This window comes from Lynx canadensis, chromosome E3 (assembly GCF_007474595.2).
Source record: "Lynx canadensis isolate LIC74 chromosome E3, mLynCan4.pri.v2, whole genome shotgun sequence".
In the NCBI taxonomy this organism is placed as follows: domain Eukaryota; kingdom Metazoa; phylum Chordata; class Mammalia; order Carnivora; family Felidae; genus Lynx; species Lynx canadensis.
The window spans coordinates 730,381-753,163 of NC_044318.1; the positions used below are offsets into that span (position 1 = coordinate 730,381).

The window sequence follows — 22,783 nt, forward strand, 5'->3', positions numbered from 1 at the left end:
CTCACAAACGTGGTGGCATCATTAGTTTTAGATGGCTTTATTTCACCCTCGTGCTGGTTTGATGGTGATGGAGTCTGAGGAGCTCAGAACCGGTAGGTCAGCGGAGAAGGCTTCACTGCTCTGCCTGATGGTTTGGGGGTAAGAAGGCGACATGTACAGAGGCCAAGCCTAAGTCCCCAGAAAGCAGTTAACATTGCCGGGAAAACCAAGAAGCCTAAAAAGAGGGAAAACATGCTTCTAGAATACTGCGTGGCTGGGCAATGAATGCCGTTTTACACAGTCATAGTAATTAAACAGATTAACCGTTTATGTAACCAACGACTGGGACTTAACCATTTTGGAAGGTTAGGAGAGGGAAGGTGGAGAAGCTAATGCTAAAATCCTCAAGTACTATGCAGGATGTTGGAAGAAAATTCTAGAATCCAGGAATTCACAGGAACTACTTAGAAACACTGTGTAGAGGGACAAGGACGACAGGCTAAGGGTGTGAGGACTGCCTTGTGCTGCCTCAGCCTGTCAGCACCGTTCCGTTCTCCGGCCCCAGGAGTGATGACGTGTGCCCCCTAGGTTTGTCGTGACCACTGTCCGTCACAGACAGGAACCCATCTCCCTGGGTGACCGCAGATGCACAGCGTGCTGGTCACGCCTGTCAGGTGGGAAGCTTGATGTGTGGGCTTACTGATGGCACAGCCACAGCAGCATCCATGGGCTTCCTTGGGTCTAGGGGATTGAGCAACACAGATTCCTCTGAAGAGTCAGGGCTGGGAACAGCAGTGGCAGCTGGTCCTGTGGGTCTGGGCAGGAAAGAACCCAGTGTGGCAGCCAGCCAGGTGGCCGGTGCCGTCCGTGTGGCTCTGAGGCCCTCTCTCAGCCACAGTCCAGGATTCTGTGGGCAGGCTGGTGGCTGGTCTGCTCTAATAGGCACAGTTCATGCAAAATGGAGCTCGGCTGGAGGAGTTCCTGGAGGGTCGTGACCTGGGAGTCAGCAAGCGCTCCTGGAAAACTTGTGACCCGCTGACGCCTGGCAGGGGAGAAGAGCCATCCCTGCACAGGCTGATTCTTTATCTGTAGAGAAGGAGGGGCTGCTGGCTGTTGCCCCGTGGGGCCGTCTCGTGGGTTGCATGTGTCTTGAAGTTGAGTGACTCAAGGAGCACATGGGTATCAGTGTGGTGTGAGAAGTGGCCTGTGTCCTTGAGTCCTGACCTCACCCTGACTCATTGAGACAGGGCCTCTGCCTGCACCTGCCACCCCTCCTCCCTCCTGCTTGCCTTTGTGTGGGCTGTCCCCCTGTGTCTGTCACAGGAGCTGGCAGAGGGGAGCCTGAGGTGAGGCCCTGGGAGGGTCCTGGGCTGTGCCTGAGAGGAGCTGGCTGGAGTTGCTCTAGCCCGCTCTCCCCTGGGGCCCCCTCTCTTGGCTCCCCTGACCAGGGATACCTGGTCCCTCCCCACCCTCATGGCACCTGGCCAGCTGCGTTCTGTCTGTCCAGTGCTGCAGCTGCACTGCCTTTTGAACCTAGGAGCAGTGCCTTGCTGCTCTGAGCTTCTAAGTCAGGATACCACAGCGAAGTCCTGCCTCGGGCCGGCCCACGCACCACACAGAGCACCCACAGGAATTGTTTGAGTCTCAGTATTTTCTCATTCTTGCTGGTAATAGTTCCACTTTGGTTTAATTAAAAACAAAAACCTCCCAGTCAGTCCCAGAGTTAGCATGCATGCTCCAGGAAATAGTGCTGTGTGTTTTCCTTTGGCGAGAACATTCTGGAATAGAAGCGTCCCCAGAGGGCGAGGCTTGGTCTCAATGCGATGCCACATTGCAGGTGATGTCCCCCTGCCTGGAATTTAGCCTGCACAGGGCAGACCCCTGCTCCCGAAGTGAGGTGGTGGGCCGTGGGGGCGCATTCTGCTGCCAGGGTGCATGGCACAGGGGCTCTGGCCAGAGGCTGGGCTGAGGGGAATTGTGGCGATGAGAGCTTGAAGCGGACGGCGTGAGGGCCGCAGCCAGGGGAGGCACGGCTGAGGCCCGTGAGGAGTGCGGGTACAGATATCATCGAGCCGGACTGATCTAGGCTCCAGGGACACAGCCCGTGTGGAAGAACAGTGTCCCCCGCCCCTGGGAGCTGGCTTTCCAGTGGAGGACAGCCTGCAGACAGCGAGGCACAGCAGCTACAGGAGGAGGGTGAAGCCGGGGTAGGGGTGCCTGAGTACGGCGCGTTGGCGTGTTTGGGGGCTGCAGGGAGGCCACCGTGGCCAGGTTGGGCAGGCGGGGTCAAAAGGTGGAGGTGAAGGCACTGGGGACACGGCCAGGCTGTGGGCAACGAGGGAGGACTTGGACTTCCCCACAGGGTGGGTGGGTGAGTGACTGGCCCCTGGGCTCAGTGCCAGCTCACGGGGACCACATCCGAGAGTGGGCGTGAGGCGCTGGGCCTCCAGGTGTCCGCAGCCCATGTGGGCTCAGGGGAGGCCGTGTTGGTGGGGATGCCCCACCTGCATCGGACATACTGCCAGGTGGTATCAGGGACTCAGGCTTTGTTTTTCTTTTCTCTGTAGTTTGACTTCATCTTTTAAGCTTTATTAGGAAAGGAGACTGAAAATAAAATCGTAATGAAAGCAAGTCAAAGCTGATTTTGAAGTTGTGACGTGATAGCATTTGGGAGGGTGCAGCATGTGATCACGGACCCACATTCCATGGAGCTGTCTCCGGTGCTCCTCCAGCGTGCGGATGGCCTGTCTTGGCCGGCGGGCCTCTTCTGCACCCAGGGGCGACACAGCAAGGGACACGGTGTGTTGACCCAGTTTGCAGTGAAGCACAGGGAGATTTTCACTGTCATACCACAGACCTGCCTTATTTCAGGAATAGAATGAGTCGGGGCGGGGGTGGGGGGGTGGGGGGGTGGGGCGCTGCAGATTGCTACAAATAGGCCATTACACTGGCTACGCCCTCCCCCAAGCTCTGGAAGAGTAGGATGAATGCACATTAAAAATGTCCACTTAACTGAAAATTGTTTTAATTCACATGGAGAAAACTTACAGAACAATCATACTTAGTTCCCATGAGGAATATGGCAGCACTAGCTTTGTCCCCACCCCCCCCCCCCCCCCACAGTGTGGGGCAAGACCATTTGTCCACCTCTGGAGGCTGGGCACAATCCACCACATCTAGAACCATCGGTTGTGTTTTGAGAGCTTTGAATTTGGGGTTTCAGGCTTCGGAGGGCAGGGAAGACTTAACACCTGAGAGGGGACACAGCCCAAAGACAGCGTAGCTTTTTACAAAGACACGTGCACGGGGGTGATTGGGGCCCTCCATCCCCTGCCCCAGAAACCCCAAACTTGTGTCCACAGCAACCTTCACCGCGTCACCTGCACCAGAGACCCCGCCTCCCAGTACAGGGGCCCCGGCGTGTGGGCTCCCATGCTCCTCCTTGCCTGCTGCCATCCGCCCCGCTGGGAGACTTAACCACACTCCTGGGGAAAATGGTGCGAAACAACAGCAACAAAAGTGCCCGTGATTCTTAAAGGCCACATAGGAGTTTTTTTTGGCATAAGGGCTTTGATCGGTACTGCAAAGTAGCTTTGAGTTGACAAAGGCATCTCATAATTGCGTGATACATAAATATTTCAATTTACACTGTTGTTAAGGGAAAGCATTATTCTGTTTAAATTGAGAGTCCTTTATTAAAAAAAAATTAATGTTTATTTTTGAGAGAGAGAGAGAGAGAGAGGGAGGGAGACAGAGCGTGAGCAGGGGATGGGCCGAGAGAGGACGACATAGAATCCTAAGCAGGCTCCAGGTTCTGAGCTGTCAGCACAGAGCTGGACGCGGGGCTCGAACCCACGAACTGTGAGATCATGACGTGAGCTGAAGTCGGATGCTTAACTGACTGAGCTACCCAAGCAACCCAAGAGAGTCATTTAGAGACAGGACAGAATGGCTGTGGGTCCTGCCGTTGCCGTGTGGTGAAGGGCCTTTCAGTATCTGTTCTCCCTTCCCTGCTTACCGGGGCTCTTGCGGTAACTTCAAACCACTGAGTCTTCAGAGCCCGGCTGGAGGACATGGGGATGGCTAGCAGCATTCTCTCCATGTGGTCCCATTGGCAAAGTTGTCCTCTGGGGGCGACTGGCTGGCTCTGTTGGAAGGGCTTGTGACTCTTGATCTTGGGGTTGCAAGTTTGAGCCCCACGCTGGGCATAGAGCTTACTTCAAAAAATAAATAAGGGACTGATGTTACGTTAGATCATGTGAGATATATTAAGTAACTTATGTACTTAAAATATTTTTTTTAAGTTTACTTATGTATTTTGAAAGAGAGAGAGAGAGAGAGAGAGAATGAATCCCAAGCAGGCTCCGCGCTATCAGCACAGAGCCTGACACGGGGCTCAATCCCACAGATCGTGAGATCATGACCTGAGCCAGAATCAAGAGTCGGACACTTAACCAACTGAGCCACCCAGGCGCTCCTAAGTGATGTATTTTAAATGAGTAATTCCTATTATGATCTGTGTTCTGTTCATAACACTGACACCAAGTATGTGGGATTTCCTCACTAAGTGATTCTCCAGTTCTCTGGGGACACCAGCTGGGTGTCCCACAATTTAATTTGCTCTGACACCAACTGTCAGAGTTCGTGAAGACCCCACTTCACCCTCCTGGGCCACCCACACTTCTCTCTGACCTGACAATGAATCCGGGGTCCTCAGTACCCCTCCCCCAGGTGTGATAATTTGCTATAATGGCTCATAGAACCCAGGGAAACACTTTACTTACCATAAGCAGTTTACTCACAAGGTTACAAAGGAACAGCTAGATGAAGAGGTATATGGGGTGAGGTGTGCAGGGGTCTGGAACGCAGGGGATTCTACCCCATGGAGTTTGCGCTCACCTCCCGGTATGTTGGTGTGTCCACTAACCCCTTTATTTTGGATTTAAAATTTTCCTTATTATGAGATAAGACATTTATTGCTAAAGATAAAGTTCAGCAAAAATGAAGGAAATAAAAACTGCCAGCGAGCCCAACACCGAGCGCAAGATGCTATTTTGGTATAGTTCCATCACACCTACATGGCCCCAAACACACACACAGTTTTAAAAAATTTAAATCTGGTACCTGATACATTTTAAAGCCCGTGAACAGTGTCATGGGCTTGAGATCTTGCTCCTTCTCTTTTGCAGTGCTGTTGGGGGTCTAAAGAAACAAACGTTTTATCATTCTGCCTCTACACTACCTCTCTGGGGGGAGGGGGCACGTGCTTGCTTCCCGTCGTAACCATGCTGCTTTCTCCCCTGGGCTTCTCACTGGCTGTCCCGAGCAGGGCTCGCCTTCACCCCTCTGGCGCCTTCCCCCATGGCCTCTGGGGCTGGTCTAGGCTTCCTGCTGAGTACTGGGTCTTCTCTCCTGCAGAGTCTGATGGCCAGCTGTGCGGGGTTGCACCTGCCCAGGACGAGGAGCCGCCCGCCTGCCCCGATGAGTTCGACGACTTCGTTACCTTTGAGGCAAGTGGTTCTCACTGAGGGGCTGAGAGGGAGTTTGATGTGACACGTCTTCCTTTCTGCCCTCTGAATCCCGCTCCACTTAGTGGTACCGGGGATATTTCTGCAGGAAGTGGAAGGGAGGGCAGGGCAGGGCTCACTCTGCAGCCCTGTGTCCGTGGCCAGGGGCTCTGGGGGGGCTCCTGGTTGCGGCAGAGGGTCGGCAGGTGTCTGCTCCACCACTGCTCACCTGAGATCATTGACGGCGGTCCCCTTGGGGCCTGTTGTCAGCAGAGAGCTGGGCTGGGCTGGTAGGGCTCTCCAGTGCTATTGCTGTCACCTTCTGCCAGGCTGCCAAGCAAGGCCAGAGCAGAGGTCTTGTGTAAGGTTTTCATGTTACCGAATTTCAAGTCGTTTTTGGGGTTTAGGGACTTGTAACACCTCGTGCTCCTTTGCCACCTGCCTCTAGGGTTGCTATGGTTACATGGTGTCACCTGTAATTGTGGGTGTTTTGTTCTCTGCATGACAGGGCGGAGGTCTGTGAGCACAGTCACAGGAGGCTACCACAGTTTTGTCCCCCCCCCCCCCCCCCGGTTGGAGGGGTGAGCAGATGCTGGGACAGCCCATGTGGCTGGACCTGCAGTTTTGTCTTATTAAAAAAATACATTAGAAACTCCTGAGCGCCTGAAGAGCTGTGGGGAAGTTGGTGATGGTAGCCACCAGCCCCTCAGTCCTCTGTTGCTCAGAGGGGTGCAGGGAACAGGGCCAGGCTGTGACCCGGTGGCTGTGAGCCTTGGTGCCTTGGTAAAATGAGGGAGTTGCACAGAGTGGCTTCTCATAGTCCACAGGGACTCACTACTTTCCTTTGGGGTCTTGTGTCCTGGCTCTGAGAGGCTGCTCCAGGTATTGGTCAGACCTCAGATAACATAGGTTCACTTTCTGACCATCTCTTCTGCTGGCATAGACCTCTGGGCCAACTGGGAGCATTCACCACAGCGTTGTCCCAGAGTACCAGCCAAGTGTGAGCCTCCCGAGGGCAGGGAGCACCCCACCTTGCATCCTGTTTGGTGAGGTTGGTGTGTTCATTTTGCGTGTGACTTTGTGGGGTGTCAGGCCCGGTCCTGGCATTGGGCACCAGATGTCACATGGGGCATGTGTGGCCAAGTAGGGGCTGCAGGAGGGCAGGATTCTGATGCATCACATTTCAGATGGGCTGCCAGTAGGGTGGCTCCTCTCATGACTGGAGCGGGGCTGGCTCCCTTTCCAGCAAGGTGGAGAAGCCTCTTTGCAGTTTGACACACCTTGAATTTTCCAGGAATGTCCCTAAGGTCAGGGGAGTCCTTCTTTCCTTGTTTAGAGCATCTGAGGGGTCACAACACTTCTGCAGTCAGTGACCATCAGACCTCTATCCCCCTCCCAGCGGAGCCTGAGCACCTACATCAGGATCTTCTGCTCTATCCTTGTCTCAGGTTTCTGCTGGATCATCATAGTGGGTGCAGTGGGTTGAATAGTAGTCTCCTGAAAGGTACGATCACTCGGAACCTGTGAACGTGACCTTATTAGGAGATAGGGTCTTTTTTTTTTTTTTTAATTTTTTTTTTTTTTTTAACGTTTATTTATTTTTGAGACAGAGAGAGACAGAGCATGAACGGGGGAGGGGCAGAGAGAGAGGGAGACACAGAATCGGAAACAGGCTCCAGGCTCTGAGCCATCAGCCCAGAGCCGACGTGGGGCTCGAACTCACGGACCGCGAGATCGTGACCTGAGCTGAAGTCGGACGCTTAACTGACTGCGCCACCCAGGCGCCCCGGAGTTAGGGTCTTTGTGGATGTAATAAGTTGACGGTTTCGAGATGATATCATTCTGGGTAGTAGGCTGGGCCCTGAATCCAATGACTTGTGTCCTTAGAAGCCAGGAGAAGACACACAGGGGCAGTGTGCTGATGCAGCAGACGCTGGAAAGATGCAGTCGGGGCCACCAGGAGCTGGACGAGGCAGGAGGGAGCCTCCCTTGGAATCTCAGGAAGAGCTTACCCTTGCTGGCCGGAATACATTCCTCTTGTTTGAAGCTGCCCGGTTTGTGGTCATTTGATGTGGCTGCGCCAGGACACTGATACAGGGTCACTCAGGGTAGTAGGAGGCATCAACACATTTTGTACTTCCAAGAGTTCATTTGGTCCAGAAGTGTGGGAGCCTCTGATGTTGGGGCTGCCTCTTGAACCCTGAGCAGAGCAGACCCGGGGGTCCTGTCCAACTCCGCATCTTCCCGTCCTTGTGCAGGTGGATCCCCGAGGCCCACAGGAGTGTGGTACCCTTGGGGGTACCAGCTCCCGCCTTGCGCTCACTTGTCACCTTTGGAAGGCATGGTGGGAACCCGATGTTTCAAAGAATGCAAATTTCAAAGGATGCTAATTTGTTTTTCAGAAAGGAGGATACGGTTATGTTTTGTTACTTAAAAAAAATTAATACACTTTATATTTTAGCAGTTTTAGCTTTTCAGAAAATGAAGCAGATAGTACGGAGAGTCCCCATTCTCCCCTGTACACACACGCGCGCGCGTGCGCGCGCACACACACACACACACACACACACGCACACACAGAGTTTCCTTCATCATGAATGTCTTGCATTAATTAGTGTGGTGCGTTTGTTATAACTGATGATCCAGTACAGATCTGTTGCTGTTAACAAAAGCCCACTGTGTACACTAGGGCTCCTTCATGGTGGTTTTAACAAGTGGACAAGGTCATGTGTGCCCTGTGTAGTATCCTGCCAAGGAGTTTCACTGCCTTCTGCATGCTCTGCTTCCTGGACTCACCCTTCCTTCCCCGATAGCACCTGGCAGCAACTGACCTTATGCTGTATGCATAGTTCTGCCTTTTCCAGAATGTCACAGAGTTAGAATCCAGTGTGTGGCCTTTGCTGCCTGGCTTCTTTTGCTTAGTAATGTGCATTTAAGGCCCCCCCCCAAAAAAAGGCTCTTCCGTGTCTTTTTTTTTTTTTTTCAACGTTTTTATTTTTGGGACAGAGAGAGACAGAGCATGAACGGGGGAGGGGCAGAGAGAGAGGGAGACACAGAATCGGAAACAGGCTCCAGGCTCTGAGCCATCAGCCCAGAGCCCGACGCGGGGCTCGAACTCCCGGACCGCGAGATCGTGACCTGGCTGAAGTCGGACGTTTAACCGACTGCGCCACCCAGGCGCCCCTCTTCCGTGTCTTTTTATGATCTTCAGGTGTAACTTTCAGGGGACTGGAACCAGGTACTGTGAAACTTCTAGAAAGATGTTCTTTTAAAAAAGTTTGCATGTCATATAATCTTCCAAGTTCAAGGGCGCCTGGGTGGCTCCATCATTGAGCCTCTGACTTCAGCTCGGGTCGTGATCTCGTGGTTCACGGGTTCGGGCCCATGTTGGGCTCGCTGCTGTAAGTGCAGAGCCTGCTTTGGATCCTCTGTCCCTGTCTCTCTCTGCCCTTCCTCCTCCACCCCCTCGTGTGCACGTACACACTTTTTGTCTCAAAAACAAACATTTACAAGAAAAAATTTTGGTAAAAATATGGGTGGAAGATAGGGGCATTACTTGCAAATCTTACCCTCTTCTGGTGACCTTCAGAGATAAATAAGCTTTGTAATGACTTCTGGCCCAGCACGCAACGGTGTGGGGACAGGGGTGCTTTGCAGTCCACTGGTGGGCTGCTCCGGGGTCCCCCCCCTGCTTCCTGTGGGCTCCTTGCTCCAGTCACCCCTAGGAGAGTTACGACGTGGCCTCCCTGAGGAGTGGGGGAGGGGTGAGGGCAGCAGTGAGGGGAGGGGAGGGGACGAGGCAGGCATGCAGGGAGGAGTGCCCCAGGCCCTGCAGCGTGCTGGAGGGGGGGGTGGAGCTCTGCCCCCAGGGTTTCTGGAAGGGCCATGACCATGGGAGGGTCAGAGAACTGGCACAAACAGAAATGATAAGAACTGTCCCTGCTGTGCCTTCTCTGTCCCTCCCTCCTCCTACCAAGGCCCCTAGAGGAAAGAACTGCCTTAATAAAATGATGGCGACCCTGCCTTTTCTGTAAACTGTTACAACAGAGGTTTGAAAGTCAAGAACAAAAGCCACTGTTTTGTGGAGTGACTGTTAAAAACCCAACAAGGACACTTCCTGAACTTTGTCCCCTTCCCCCAGTCAGTCAGCACAGCAGGACGCTTAATGGAGCGTGTCTGGGAGCAGGTTAAACTTTTTTCCGAGGCTTCATCGTTACCTTCAGGGGAGCACGAAGGTTTTGCTGAAACGCCAGCACCACTTGCAGATAGGAAGGCCGCAAGGTTAGTCGAACGAAGCTAGTGACTGATCTGGACAGATGTCGCCAGTATTTCCGTGGGAGGAATTCTGAGTATTTTCTGGGGGGAGGGCGTCTGTTTCGGAGAGCACGCCTTTCCTGGGGCTGGTGCGTGGAGCCCACTGAGGCTGCCTGGGCTAGCGCCCGCAGGTCACAGAAACAAACAGTCACCGTCCCACAGAGGGGCCATGACCTGGACAGTGAAGACCCTGGGCAGTGTTGGCCACATGGGAGCCCTTCGCCGGTGGCTCTGAACCCTGCTTCCTTGTAACCGGTGACATCATTGCTAGCGTGTGGCACAGCTGTCCAGGTGCACTTGATTTTCAAGTGAGTTCGTCCCAGCCTGTGAGTTTATAAGTACTCTGAAAGTGGATAGCATAGATTTGTGTGCTTCCGGGCAAAGTTGGGTCCCTTGTGGTAGCAAATTTGAGCTGATGGGGCAAGTCTGTGAGCTTGTCCCGTGTCTTTAGACTGCCCCCCGCCCCGAGGTGAGCTCTGCCTACTTCTCTGGAAAGACAGATGCTTACCTTGCTACTCTGGAAAACTGCCTGGCTTGCTGGGATTTTTTTCAGGGCATTCTTGAATCGTAAAAGTTGACCCTCAGGGGGTGAGGAGGTGTAGAACACGCAGCTCCTGTGCCCTGGGGCTCTGACCGCCAGGTAAGAGGCTATTTGCAGCTCAGCACCCCCAGCGGGTGCCTGACACTCCAGGACCCGACCTCCTCCGGGACACTATTTATTTATAATTTGGAGTGTAAGTGCAGACATGAAGCCTTCAGTGAAATGGGAAACAGGGCTCATCTCTTTGACTCTCCTTCTGTGTCGGAGGAATGGCTTTGCTTGAGGAACGAGGAGTGGAGGGTGGAGGGGAACATTCGCCCTGCCCTGCCCTACCCTACCTGTTTAAAAGGTGAGTGAGTTCCCTAGAGCAGAGTTCCATGCCCAGCCTGCGGCGGGCCGCTTTGTGACGCCTTTGCCTCCTTGTTTCTGTGTCCGTGGACAGGGACTTGCACCCACAACTGTCCTGGCCAAGCCCCAGGGAGGGTTTAGGCCACAGCCCCAGCCTCACTTGTGTGATTCTGGTGGGCTCCTTGCACACAGAAGAGACAGGCCCGAGTGCCTGGACCCTCCTTCCCTTCCTGGGGGTCCTCAGCTCACGCTGAGCTGCCCATCGAGGGCTCGGGGTCCATGTGGGCCAGAGAGGAGCATTGTGGGGAAAGGGCGCTCAGCCCCCTGGCACACGCTAAGCTGCCCGTCGAAGGCAGGGGGTCCATGTGGGCCAGACAGGACCATCTTGGGGAGAGGGCCCTCAGCCCCCTGCCACACGCTGAGCTGCCCGTCGAGGGCACGGAGTCCATGAGGGCCAGAGAGGAGCGTCATGCTTTTCAGAGGTGCTGGTTCGTTGGTTTTTTTAAAAGCTGACCTCAGGAGTTAAGTCCTGTTTCCTGTTCCGTCTAGGAAATCATCTCAGGGTCCCCAGTCAGTGTCTGGGGGCCCCTTGATGGACCTGTTTGGTGGGGATTGGAGGGTGTGGGTCTTGCTGGCTTCCCAGGTGTGAGGACTAAGTAGTCAAGGTGAGCAGGGCTGCATGGGACTGTTTTGCAGATAAGGAAGTGTTTTCTTTTAGGAGTTTTCGTCTGGATACTAATAGCCAACACTGGTCTTTGTTGTTGTTTGAAGTCTAGGGGGTGGGGGAGGTCTTCCTCCCGCCATTGGGTGATTCTCGGGCAGCCCCCCCTTTGTGAGTGTGCGGTGTCACCTGGGCAGTAAACCAGCAGCTACCCCTCAGCAGAAGCCAGGAAATGGCTGTGAATTTTGTGCCTGCTCTGTAGTGCCTACCCTGCGGGCCAGCCCCGACTTTGAGGAGCCTGCCTAGCTCACCCTGCCTGTCTCTGCCCATGCTGCCCATCCGTGGAGCAAAGAGCCAGTCCTGAGCCTGGCAGAAAGTGGTACCTGCTCATTGATGGTGATGTTAAACAGTATTAGAGGCCATGCCTCTGAAAGGGATTTCCTGGTTTCAGGTTTTGAAGTGAGTGCTTTTTAGGAGTTCCTTAGTTGCCTTAGATTCCAAGGAAGATTTGGTTTTCCTTTGGAAACATAGGTAACGAGGTAACGTCAATGAGTGCCTGCTCTCACATCATTCTGTTTCATTCTGGCCTTACAGACATTGGGCAGGGATTCTGCCTCCCCAGGGACTCGCGGGCCCCACAGTCCTCCAAGTTTCTGTACCTGCCTGTGTGGTCTCTTAATCCCAGTCCCACTTGACAGGACTCAGAGTGGTTGGGACCCCAGTGCAGGGGCATTGGGCTGGTGGATGGGCTGGCCACGGATGGACCCTGGCCTGTCATTGGCGTGCTCGGCTCTTGCCAACTCGACCTGGGCCCTTCACGCCTCTTCGATGGGACAAGGCACCCTGGGAATGCAGCCAGGAGAGGCCCTCAAAGCTAGCGGAGGATGGGGGGCTTTTTGTTACCAGGCACATCTGAGCACACTGTCCCCTTGTGACACCAGAGCAACTGGACAGAATGCACTTTCTTCCAACTCCTTTTCTGGAATCTCACTTGTTTGCAAGTGGTTAACCTCAGATTCTTTTGAGCCTGAAATGTTGGCTCCTTTCCCTAGCCAGTGCACTTGCATTGGAATTACAGCTGAGGTTATAAATTGAAAATGGCCTGTTGAATAGTTCTTTGGATTTAAGTCATTTGCGCTGCCGGACCCTGTGCTGGGTGCTGGGTCCATAAGAGTGGAATAAAGGTAGGTTCTGTGGAAAGATCTTTAACCAGTGAACACAGTGGGTTGGTTAAATAATTGATGGGTTAGAATTTTGAGGTTAGACCACGTACTTGAATTTCAAAGCAGTAACCTGAACATACATAACACATATTGATGGTGACTTTTTAATTGAAAAACGCATGTTCTTATACCGTTCTTTGGATAGAAATAATTTCAGTGCTGGTAGCCATATGGGTGGTTCCACTCACACTTAATCCTGTGGTGTTGGATACCTCCTGTTTTGGGTAACCTCTACAACTAACTTTCAAAATTGCTACTCTGCTTTGGAACATGTGCTATGTTTCAGTTTTCAAAAATACTGGATTGTTTTGTAAGCTAACGTTTCTGCTTAGAGGTGCTTTGGGGGCCCTGCCTGAGGCTGTCTCTCCACGCTGTCTCTTCGATGCCTGCAGCAGAGCACTGTGTGGAGCGTCGGGGTTTACTGACATGTGACCATTTCAGGGTGTGGGACTGACCCTTGGCGCTCTCTCCTAGGCCAACGAGGTGACAGACAGCGCATACATGGGTTCCGAGAGCACCTACAGTGAGTGTGAGACCTTCACCGACGAGGACACAAGCACCCTGGTGCACCCTGAGCTGCAAGCCGAAGGGGATGCTGACAGCGCCGGTGGCTCAGCTGTGCCCTCCGAGTGCCTGGACGCCATGGAGGAGCCTGGCCACGGCGCCTTGCTACTGCTCCCAGGGAGGTCAGTACCCTGCCCCTGCACAGCACAAGCATTGGTTGCAAGACACCAACCGAGTGGCTGTGCCCGAAGGGCAGATTGGGTTTGTGGACGGGTTGGTGTCAGAGAGCTATGCAGTCATTGTGGGATGAGCCCATGCTCGTTGTGGCCCCGAGCCGGCTCCCAGCCCCCACGGACCTCCCCGCCTGGAGGTGCTCCTCCTGCTGGCCGCAGATGACCCTGGCTAGACATGTTGCACAACTTCCTTGGCTGTAGAGAGAAACCTGATCCTGGATTTCTCACCGAAGTTCTTGAAACCAGGGCAGGACACCATATTCAGGGCACATCTCCCAGCAGGATCTTAGAACCCACTTGTCTTTATTGCACCCCATGCCCAGATCTGTTTTCCGCCCTCCCCGCCCCTGCTCCAGGCGTCCCCCTGTGATTGAAGACCAGGTTCTGGGTGGCAGTTTGCCTCTGCTGCGTGGGAAGCCATCATACGTAGCTGCTTTGCAAGTGGTTTGGTTTTATTTTGTTTTGCCTGTTTTATTTGATTTCACTTTTTGTTTGGCCCTCACAGAGTTTTTGGTTTTTTTCTCTTTAACTGAAGTATGGCATACTGGCCTGTGAATGCAGCCGTCATAGGTATACGGACCCGCCAGCAGCCTCACAGGCGCCCTCTGCCTGGCGCTTAGGAAGAGTGACTACCCAGTGGCGCCTGGGTGGCTCATTCTTGATTTCTGCTCAGGTCTTACTCTCACAGTCCATGGGGTCAAGCCCCGCATTGGGCTCCATGCTGACCGTGCAGAGCCTGCTGGGGATTTTCTCTCTCCCTCTCTCTCTTCGCCTCTCCTACTCACGTGTGCACACACACTTTCTCAAAATAAATAAATAAACTTTAAAAAGTAACCACACAGGATTGTAGCCTTGTCACACCTGGCTGCTTTTGCTTCATGTTGTGGCTGTTGCGGTTCATCCAAATTTTTGTATAGTTGTCAGTTACTTGTTTTCATTATTACTAGAGTTTTCCGCTGTATGAATGTGCTGCAGCTTTTTATTTCAATTCATTGTTGGTGGCCATTTGGGTCGGGTTTACAGCTTTGGTTCTGTGAACAAAGTTCCTATAAACACCACGTGTCTCGTGGCCTGTTTGTACCCAGGAGTGGGACAGTGCTGCATGTGCGTGTTGGGCTGTGAGGCTCCCCCACCAACTGCAGTCCTCACAGGTACGGATGGGGCTTCTTGTAGTTGCCTGCCTGCCAGCCACCTGCGGGGCTCTGGTCCCTCCCCGTCCTCCACAGCGCCTGGGCTTCGCTGCTTTCTCATGTTCCTTCTCCAGAGGGCATGGAGCTCAGTGTTGGTGTGGGATATTCTTAGTCGCATTTCCTTGGTGAGTGCCTTTTCTTGCGTTTAATGCCCATTTGGTGAAGATCCTTTATTTGTGAAGTGCTTGTTCAAGTCTTTTGCCCCACTTATTTATTGCAGGGATCTGCAAACTTTTTCTGTAAAAGGCCAGATAATAAATACTTTCTGGTTTGCAAGCTGTGTAGTCTCAGCAGCCAAGTTCTGCTGTGAAGTGGAAAGTGGCACAGCTCGTGTCTGTGTCCCATTCCTACTTTCCCAAAACAGGCCATGGATGGGATTTGGCTTCTCCTGATCTGTCGGGTTGTCTTTTTCTTACTGATTTGTAGGAATTCTTTATATATTTTAGATATGAGTGCTTTCTCTGGGATGTGTATAACAGGCATGTGTTTCCTACTCTGTAGGTTGCCTTTGCACTTTCCTGCTAGTGTCTTTGAGGAACATGTGTTTTTAATCTTACTGTGGCCCGGTTCATCCATTCCTATTTTGTGGCTAGCACCTCTGTATTGTTCTAAAAACCTTTGCGGACTGAGGCGCCTGGTGGTTCAGTCAGTTAAGTGTCTGACTTTGGCTCAGGTCATGATCTCATGGTTCCTGCATTTAAGCCCCACGTTGGGTTCTTGCTGACAGCTCGGAGCCTGGAGCCTGCTTTGGAGTCTGTGTCTCCCTCTCTGCCCCTCCCCCATTCGTGCTCGTTCTCTGTCTCTCTCTCAAAACAAACCTTTAAAAAAAAAAAGAAATCTTTGCTTGCTTCACACAACTATGATGTTTACTTTGTTTCACCTCTGTGTTCAGATCTGTAATCTCCCCATAACTGACTTTTTGTGTGTGGTGTGACATAGGGGTCATCTCCCAAATGGGTATCCATTCAATTCAGCCTCAGTTTTGAAAAGATTCCCCCTTCCCTCACTGTCTGGTGTCACCTTGGTCCTGCGAGGTGAGGTGGCTGAGTGTGTGGAGCTGTGTCTGGACTGTGCACTCTGTTCTGTCCGTTCTCAGATCAGTACCACATAGTCTTGGACTCCAGCGTGTTGTAGATTGTACTGTCTGTGTAAGTCCTCCAGCCTTGTTCTTCAAGGCTGCAAGGCTGTGTTGGTGCCTTTTGGCCCTTTGGCCTTTCCATGTGGGTTTTAGAATCAGCTTGTTGGTTTCAGGACAAAGGTATTCGCTGGGATTTGGGTTAGGGTTGTGTTCATTATAGATGAATTTGGGGAGAATCAACATCTTCACATTGTCAGATCTTCAGTCTTTGAATATAGTATCTCTGTCCACGTATCTGAATTTCAGTGCATTTATGTATATGCCTCAGGATGATGAGAAGTGAGATCATCCCCATCTCAGTTTACTCAGGTTTCCTTGTTCCTGAAAGCGAGTGTGTGTAAGACCACGGGATTTGTCCTGAGTGGCTTCAGGACTGCTCTGTGGGCACGTGCATTTCTGGGTGGGCAGTGGGCGCGTGCTCCGAGGGTTGAGCAGCCGTGATGGTCTTGGGGGCGTGCACAGGGACCCATTTCTGTCCCTGACTCTGCCTGTGAGACCCTCACTTGGTTCCCCGAGGCCCCTTTCCCCTTTGGAAAGGGGCAGCTCTCAGATTCGGGTGCCTGTTAGTGGTGATGAGCTTAATCCAGCCCTGGTGGAGGTGCTGGTGGAGCCACAGCTGTTTCCTGTCGTCCCTGGTGAAGCGCTGGGCCTCCCAGCACTGGCTCGGCTTCTGCCAGCCTCCGGCGGTGCCGGGGCACCTGGTGCTCTGGAAGCTCTGGAAAGCGGGTGTGCAGGAGTGACCTCTCTCTCAGAAGGATGGGTGCTAGCAAACCCTTCACCTTCCCTGCTTGGAATCCTGCTGTTCTGAACTTCACATCCCAGCAGACGTCTGCGTGCACACTCTCCAGCAGTTGTGTGAAGACAGCAGCTGCTGGTGGGGGCACAGGTGCATTTGCAGGAGACGCGCTGAAGTGTACGGTGAACTCCCGGTTTCGAATACTTGTTACAAAATAAAGAATAAAGAGTCTTGCTTCTGAAATGATGATATTTGGGATATGTTAAAATGTATTGTTAAAATCAATCTCACCTGTTCATTTATTTCTTTCTAATGTGGCTACCACAATGTTTGAACCCAAGCCTGTGGCTAGTAGCACATCTCTGCTGGAAGGTGCCATCACAACATCGGTTCTGGAGCCACCAGTCACAGTGCGCTGCTTTTGTGTTGCCTTTGCAGATCCCACCTGCACAGCCAGTCCGTCGTCACGGTGATAGGTGGCGAGGAGCATTTTGAGGACTATGGTGAGGGCAGTGAGGCAGAGCTGTCCCTGGAGACCCTCTGCAATGGGGAGCATGACTGCAGAGACCCCGCTTTCCTCACCCCCAGGTAATGCAGCCCTGCACTGCCCTGGCATGTGTGTGTGTGTGCACGCGTGTGAGGAAACGTGTGCATGCATGTATGTCAGAGAACATGTGTGCATGTATGCACATATGTGGGAGAACATGAATGTGTGACTATCCGTGCGAACACATGTGAGACCATGTGTGTGCTTCCGTGCACACATGTGTGAGACCACGTGTGCGTGTGTGAGAGAACATGTATGCATGTATCGGCATACACGCGTGAGAGAGCATGTATGTGCGTGTCCATGTGTACACACGTGTGGAAGACCATCACGTGTACATGTGTGGGAACATGTACATGTATGTACACATGTGAGAGACCACGTGTACATCATGTATCTGTGTGCACGTGTGAGAGAACGTGTGTATGTACGCGTGTGAGAGAAAACACCTGTGTATCCGTGTGTACATGTGTGTGAGAACATACGTGTATGTATCCGTGCGTACACGTGTGTGTGAGAGAGAACATTTACGGTCTACTCTCAGCGATTTCAAGTACATGATACTGTGTAGTTACCACGTTCTACGTTCGAGCCTTAGACCTTACTCCTCTTGCAGCTGCACGTTTGTACCCTTTGATCAGCCTCTGCGGGGGCTTTAACATCGCAAGTGATTCTTTGGATTCATGCCCAAATTGTCTGGAACGTTCTGCATGAGTAGGCCGACGTGCTAGGTCTAAAGTGTGAGACCTTCGCTCATGGAGTAGATCCTCTCCAGCCCACCTTTCTCTTAGGGCTCCGCGTGTGTCCAAACAAGGGGCCTGTGGACCTGGCAGTCTTTTGCTGGTGACTGGCCCATCTGAGGACGTGCGTGCCTGTGCCGGCGAGGTCCCGCCTGGCTCAGCGGCTGCTCTGTGCCAGTCGCGGATCCGCTTGGCGCCAGGTTCCTCAAACCCTCTCTGTTTGCCGACAGCGGAAGCCAAGTATCTCTGAACCTGCAACCGTGAGGCCCTTCTTTTGCCGAGACCGTTGCCCTGGCCCAGAGGACCTGCGGCCCAGGAGAGGGCCTCTGTGGCGAGCCTCTGGGAGTTGGTGTGAGCGAAATATGTGCGTGGGTTTAGCAGCTTTTCTTTCCACGTGTGTGTTCGTGGTGGTGTGAGGCAGAGGCCAAGGACTGGACGCTGCTAACCCCATGTCTGTCTAGTTGGGGAGTCTTTTTGGTCTGCTCGTCTGTGCCTCCCAGCCAGCCTTTTCACTATTTTATGTCTCAGGTGTAACTTCTGCGCTACCACTAATATTTCCCTTCAACCTGTCTTCACGTGAACTTCCAAACCAGCTTCCAAAAGCCAGCAGGTCCTAATGTCTCATGGACATCACTGCCTTCCTGCTTTCATCTTCCTGTAGTGGGTGTCCCGCCAGTGCTGTGAAAGTCCATTTAAATTAGATCACAGGGAGGAAAACAGAATCTTGAGTTATTTTATTTAGCCAATTAATTTATTTTTGAGAAAGAGAGCATGTGCGTGTACACGGCGGGAGCAGAGAGAGAGGGAGAGAGAACCCCAAGCAGGCTCCATGCTCAGCACAGAGCCCGACGCTCAGTCTTAGGACCGTGGCATCATGACCTGAGCCAAAGTCAAGACTCAGACGCTCAACCTACTGGAGCTACCTAGGTGCCCCTGAATCCCGAGTTTTTAATGAAGGCCTTAAAAATGACAGAATTGTTGGTGATCATCATCCATGCATAATTCTGACACTGGCGGGCTTTAGAGCAGCGAGTAAAGGAGCTGCAGTACAGTAAGTTAAGCCCCACCTGGAGACGCGTGCTTTGCTCTCACGCTGGTGTGTTTTTGACAAAGGACAAGGCAGCAGCATCTCCAGTCATTTCGCTTCTTGTTAAAGAAGAGTTTGTGTTTTACAATGAAGCCCACAGGCTACCTATTTCCTCTGAGCACCTGACCAGGAAGGAGCAGATGTGTGGCCAGCTGGTGTGTGTCACCGGTCCTAGAGGTGACGCTTGAGGGAGGTGGGCTCACAGCAGTCTAAAAGCAAGAGCCAGAATGTTCCATAGCCTGACACAGTGCTTTTGTCCAGCCCCTCTGTGGGGTCACAGATAACCTGACAGGTCCTCGCTGTCTTCTGAACTGACACTTCTCGTCTTTCTAGCACTGATCCGCTTGCCGCAAAGCTGCACAGCATCCTCACTGATGAGGCTTTTGAGTTTTACTGTAGCCAGTGCCACAAACAAATCAACCGCCTTGAGGATCTTTCTGCTCGCCTGAACGATCTTGAAAAGAATAGGTAACTGACTAGTGCCTGGCCTTGCTCTGGTCAAGTGGGAGGGAGACTGCAGTTACCCACAGCTCCTGCCAGTGGGTCTGGCTGGAGGCGCTGCTCTCTCGGCTGGGCTGAACGCAGCCCGGAGGCAGGACCCCTCCCCTGCCCCCCCCACCCCCCACCCCAACCCTGCATGTGCTGAGCGTCTGCCCTCCTCGCCCTGTGCATGTGCCACCCTGGGTGTGTGCTGCAGCCTGAGCCACTGCTTCTGTTCCCAGGGGAGGAGACTCCCTTCCCATGCTGTGTGTCCTGGGAGAGGGAACCCAAAGTAGGAAAGAGAGTCTGCACCCGGAAGAGATACATGTTTCATTTTACTAAAAGGTTTCTTTAACTGGGAGTCACATGAAAGAGCTTTGGGAAATTTAAAGTGAGATTTGGTCTTTAAAAAAAACAAATTCGTAACAGCTTTCAGGAGTCTATGTTTACATCCAGTGAGCTCTTCCTTGAACTTATTACTTTATGTTGTTGGGGTTTTTTTTTTCCTCTGTATGTTGTTTTTTTAAAGTTTTTTTATTTTATTTATTTTTTTTTTAATTTTTTTTTTCAACGTTTATTTATTTTTGGGACAGAGAGAGACAGAGCATGAACGGGGGAGGGGCAGAGAGAGAGGGAGACACAGAATCGGAAACAGGCTCCAGGCTCTGAGCCGTCAGCCCAGAGCCCGACGCGGGGCTCGAACTCACGGACCGCGAGATCGTGACCTGGCTGAAGTCGGACGCTTAACCGACTGCGCCACCCAGGCGCCCCTAAAGTTTTTTTATTTTTTAAAATATATTTTTAAAAACGTTTGTTAGTTTATTGTGAGAGAGAGTGAGCACATGCACTCAAGCAGGAGAGAGACAGAGAGGGGGGAGAGAGAATCCCAAGCAGGCTCCACACTGCCAGCACAGAGCCCGTGTGGGGCTTGAACCCACAAACCATGAGATCATGACCTGAGCTGAAGTCACGAGTCAGATGCTGAACCGACCAAGCCACCCAAGTGCCCTTAAGATTTTTATTTTTAAGTAATCTCTACACCCAGGGTGCCAACTTTGCTACCCTGTTTTTAAAATAAGCAGCCGGGACCCAGCATGTGTCTGCTGCTCCCTGGCCTTGGTCATCCCCGGTCTGTCCCTCCTCCCCGTCTCCCAGTTCTGGTTTGTGTCAGAGTGTTAGCCTCCCTCTCAGCCATCTGTACCCAGCCCTACTCAGGTTGGAGCTCCAGAAGGAGACCGTTCCTTTTGCTGGATCCCCACAACTTCACACCCTCCAGTTAAAGAAAACATGTTTGAGTAGCTTGCCCATATTGACGTCCATGGAGCATATTGTTGATTTAGGCCCCAGGCCAGCAGAGTTGGTGAGCTCTCACACTGGGCAGGAAGGGATGGTTTGTGCTGGTCAGTGGTGTGGGCTCCCAGGCGGCAATCTCAAGTGGCTGTCTGAAAAAGAGGGGACATGGCTGGTGGGAGGTTACATAAAATGTGGCAGGAGGGCAAGCCATCCCGACAGCTTCAGCCTGTTTAGAGTGGTCTTTTTTTTTTTTTTAATTTTTTTAAACCTTTTTTTATTTATTGTTGAGACAGAGAGAGACAGAGCATGAATGGGGGAGGGGCAGAGAGAGAGGGAGACACAGAATCGGAAGCAGGCTCCAGGCTCTGAGCCATCAGCCCAGAGCCCGACGCGGGGCTTGAACTCATGGACCGCGAGATCATGACCTGAGCTGAAGTCGGATGCTTAACCGACTGAGCCACCCAGATGGCCCTAGAGTAGTCTTCTAAAAATTCCTCCTCTGTCTTGAGGAGCCTGCCCCCTTAGGGCCTCAGCCCAGGGCAGCTCAGTCTTCCTGGTGGGTCCCCGTGGCTGAGAGCCCTGCTGTGCTCCTGACCGGCCTCCAGTTCCAGCTCAGGACATCTGATGTCTTCACCCCTTTGTCTTACGTTCTGTGCAATACTCACCACACAGACTGCAATCCAGCAAATGCCCAGTTGGGTGGAGAAGATTCTTTGTGGCCAGTCGGAAGCCTCAGAGGGGAGTCTGGGGGGAGGTCCCAGCAGTACCGATGAGAACCTAGCCTTCCAGGGAGACTTGGGGGAACTGTGGCAACTAGGGATTTCAAAGACCCACTGGGCTCTTCCGTAGGGAAAACTAGTCTTCTTTTCTTGTATGTGGTTAGCTGGGTGTTCAGTGCTCCAGGAAGGTCCCTCCACGCGACTGGTGAGGGGTCACCTGTCTTTCCCAAATGGAGACTGCTGTCCTGCTAAGTGGGTTTGAGTATAGGAATGTCATCTCTGTTCTTGAGAGCAAGCATGAAGACGTGTCTCATCTCTCATTTCTGAAGACTTTTGATGCAGAAGTGATCTTTTGCCGTGTTGAGAACCTGCCGCATAACGGCCAGGGTCGCCTCTCTTAGGGTCCCCTTTTGAGAGGGGGAGCCTGGGATGTGGCTAAGTGTGGCCGGCAATTCCAGTGGGGCCTTCTGTCCAGTCTGAGCCATTCCCTGAGAGAGACCCTACCAAGATGGGTTCATGTGCCATTAAAATCATTATTCTCATCAAGACACAACTGTCAGGAAAGTTGTCCTGAACACTGAAGTTAAGGAGATCTATCTAAATCTTGCTTGTTGGTTTCCAAGAAATTGTCTCAAAATAAATGTATTTGGTTATGGTTTGTGGATGATGAAAGGTGATTTAGTCCCAACTGTGTTTGGAAGCTTTGATGTCATTTATATTTTCTACCCAGTGAACCTCGGAATGTGCCCACAGTGATCATACTTTCCAGGTACTTACAGCCTGTATGAAAACAATTCATTTTGTAGAAATTAAGAATACTAAGAACAAGTTAAGAGTAACAAGGTCTATTTACAAATTATAAACCTCAAAACTGGACTGGCAGTGCAGCCCCTGAATAAGTAAACCGAGTCTGTCTTGTCCCATCAGCCTCAGGGAGTCCCCAGGATATTAGGGTGACATATGTGGTGTGAGTCGGGGCCCTGCCAGGAGAGGGGACACACAGGAGTGGGCGTGAGGAGTGTGATGGGTGAGTAGCCCCAAAGGGGTGGAGCGATGAGGGCCCCGCGGGAACAGCAGCTGTGAAGAGGCCAGGCGGCGGGTGTCACCCTGACGGCACACCAGTGGAATTTGCTGGGAATTTACCTTCTAGAAGTTGATGGAAATCTGCCCTCTGGCCTGTACCGGAGGCGCTCCATGGCAGAACTGCCCGGGGAGGCGCTGGCCCCTGGGGAAGCTGCCAACCAGGATCTGGGGTGAGCCCCACCAGTGTCTCTCAGAAGCTAGGTGTAGCCGAGGACACATGGGGACCCTCCCACGAGGGCCCTCTCCAGCACCCTCTGCTGGCAGAGCACGGCAAAGGAAGACTGGGAAAACCGCCCCTATCCTTTTCCACAGAATAAGTGGGGAGGAAGAGTCTGGAAGTGGGCGGCCGTAAATTGGTAACTGACACAGTGTAGGTTTTTCTGCCCGAACTGTGCGGGAATCGCAGGCGTGTCTCGGATGAGCAAGCTGAAGGGAGACGCCGTGGGTCTGGTTCCTGGCG

At 52.5% G+C, this 22,783-nt stretch overlaps 1 protein-coding gene across 1 annotated transcript in view; it reads left to right on the plus strand.

Annotated features, from left to right (window-relative positions):
• The window catches only part of RAB11FIP3 (RAB11 family interacting protein 3), an 82,861-nt gene that overhangs the window by 46,459 nt on the left and 13,619 nt on the right, over window positions 1–22,783 (plus strand). The window contains exons 4-7 of the mRNA XM_030301527.1: window positions 5,398–5,489; window positions 13,048–13,259; window positions 16,813–16,962; window positions 19,082–19,216. Coding sequence (XP_030157387.1) covers window positions 5,398–5,489; window positions 13,048–13,259; window positions 16,813–16,962; window positions 19,082–19,216 — 589 coding nt within the window. The remainder of the gene's footprint in view (window positions 1–5,397; window positions 5,490–13,047; window positions 13,260–16,812; window positions 16,963–19,081; window positions 19,217–22,783) is intronic.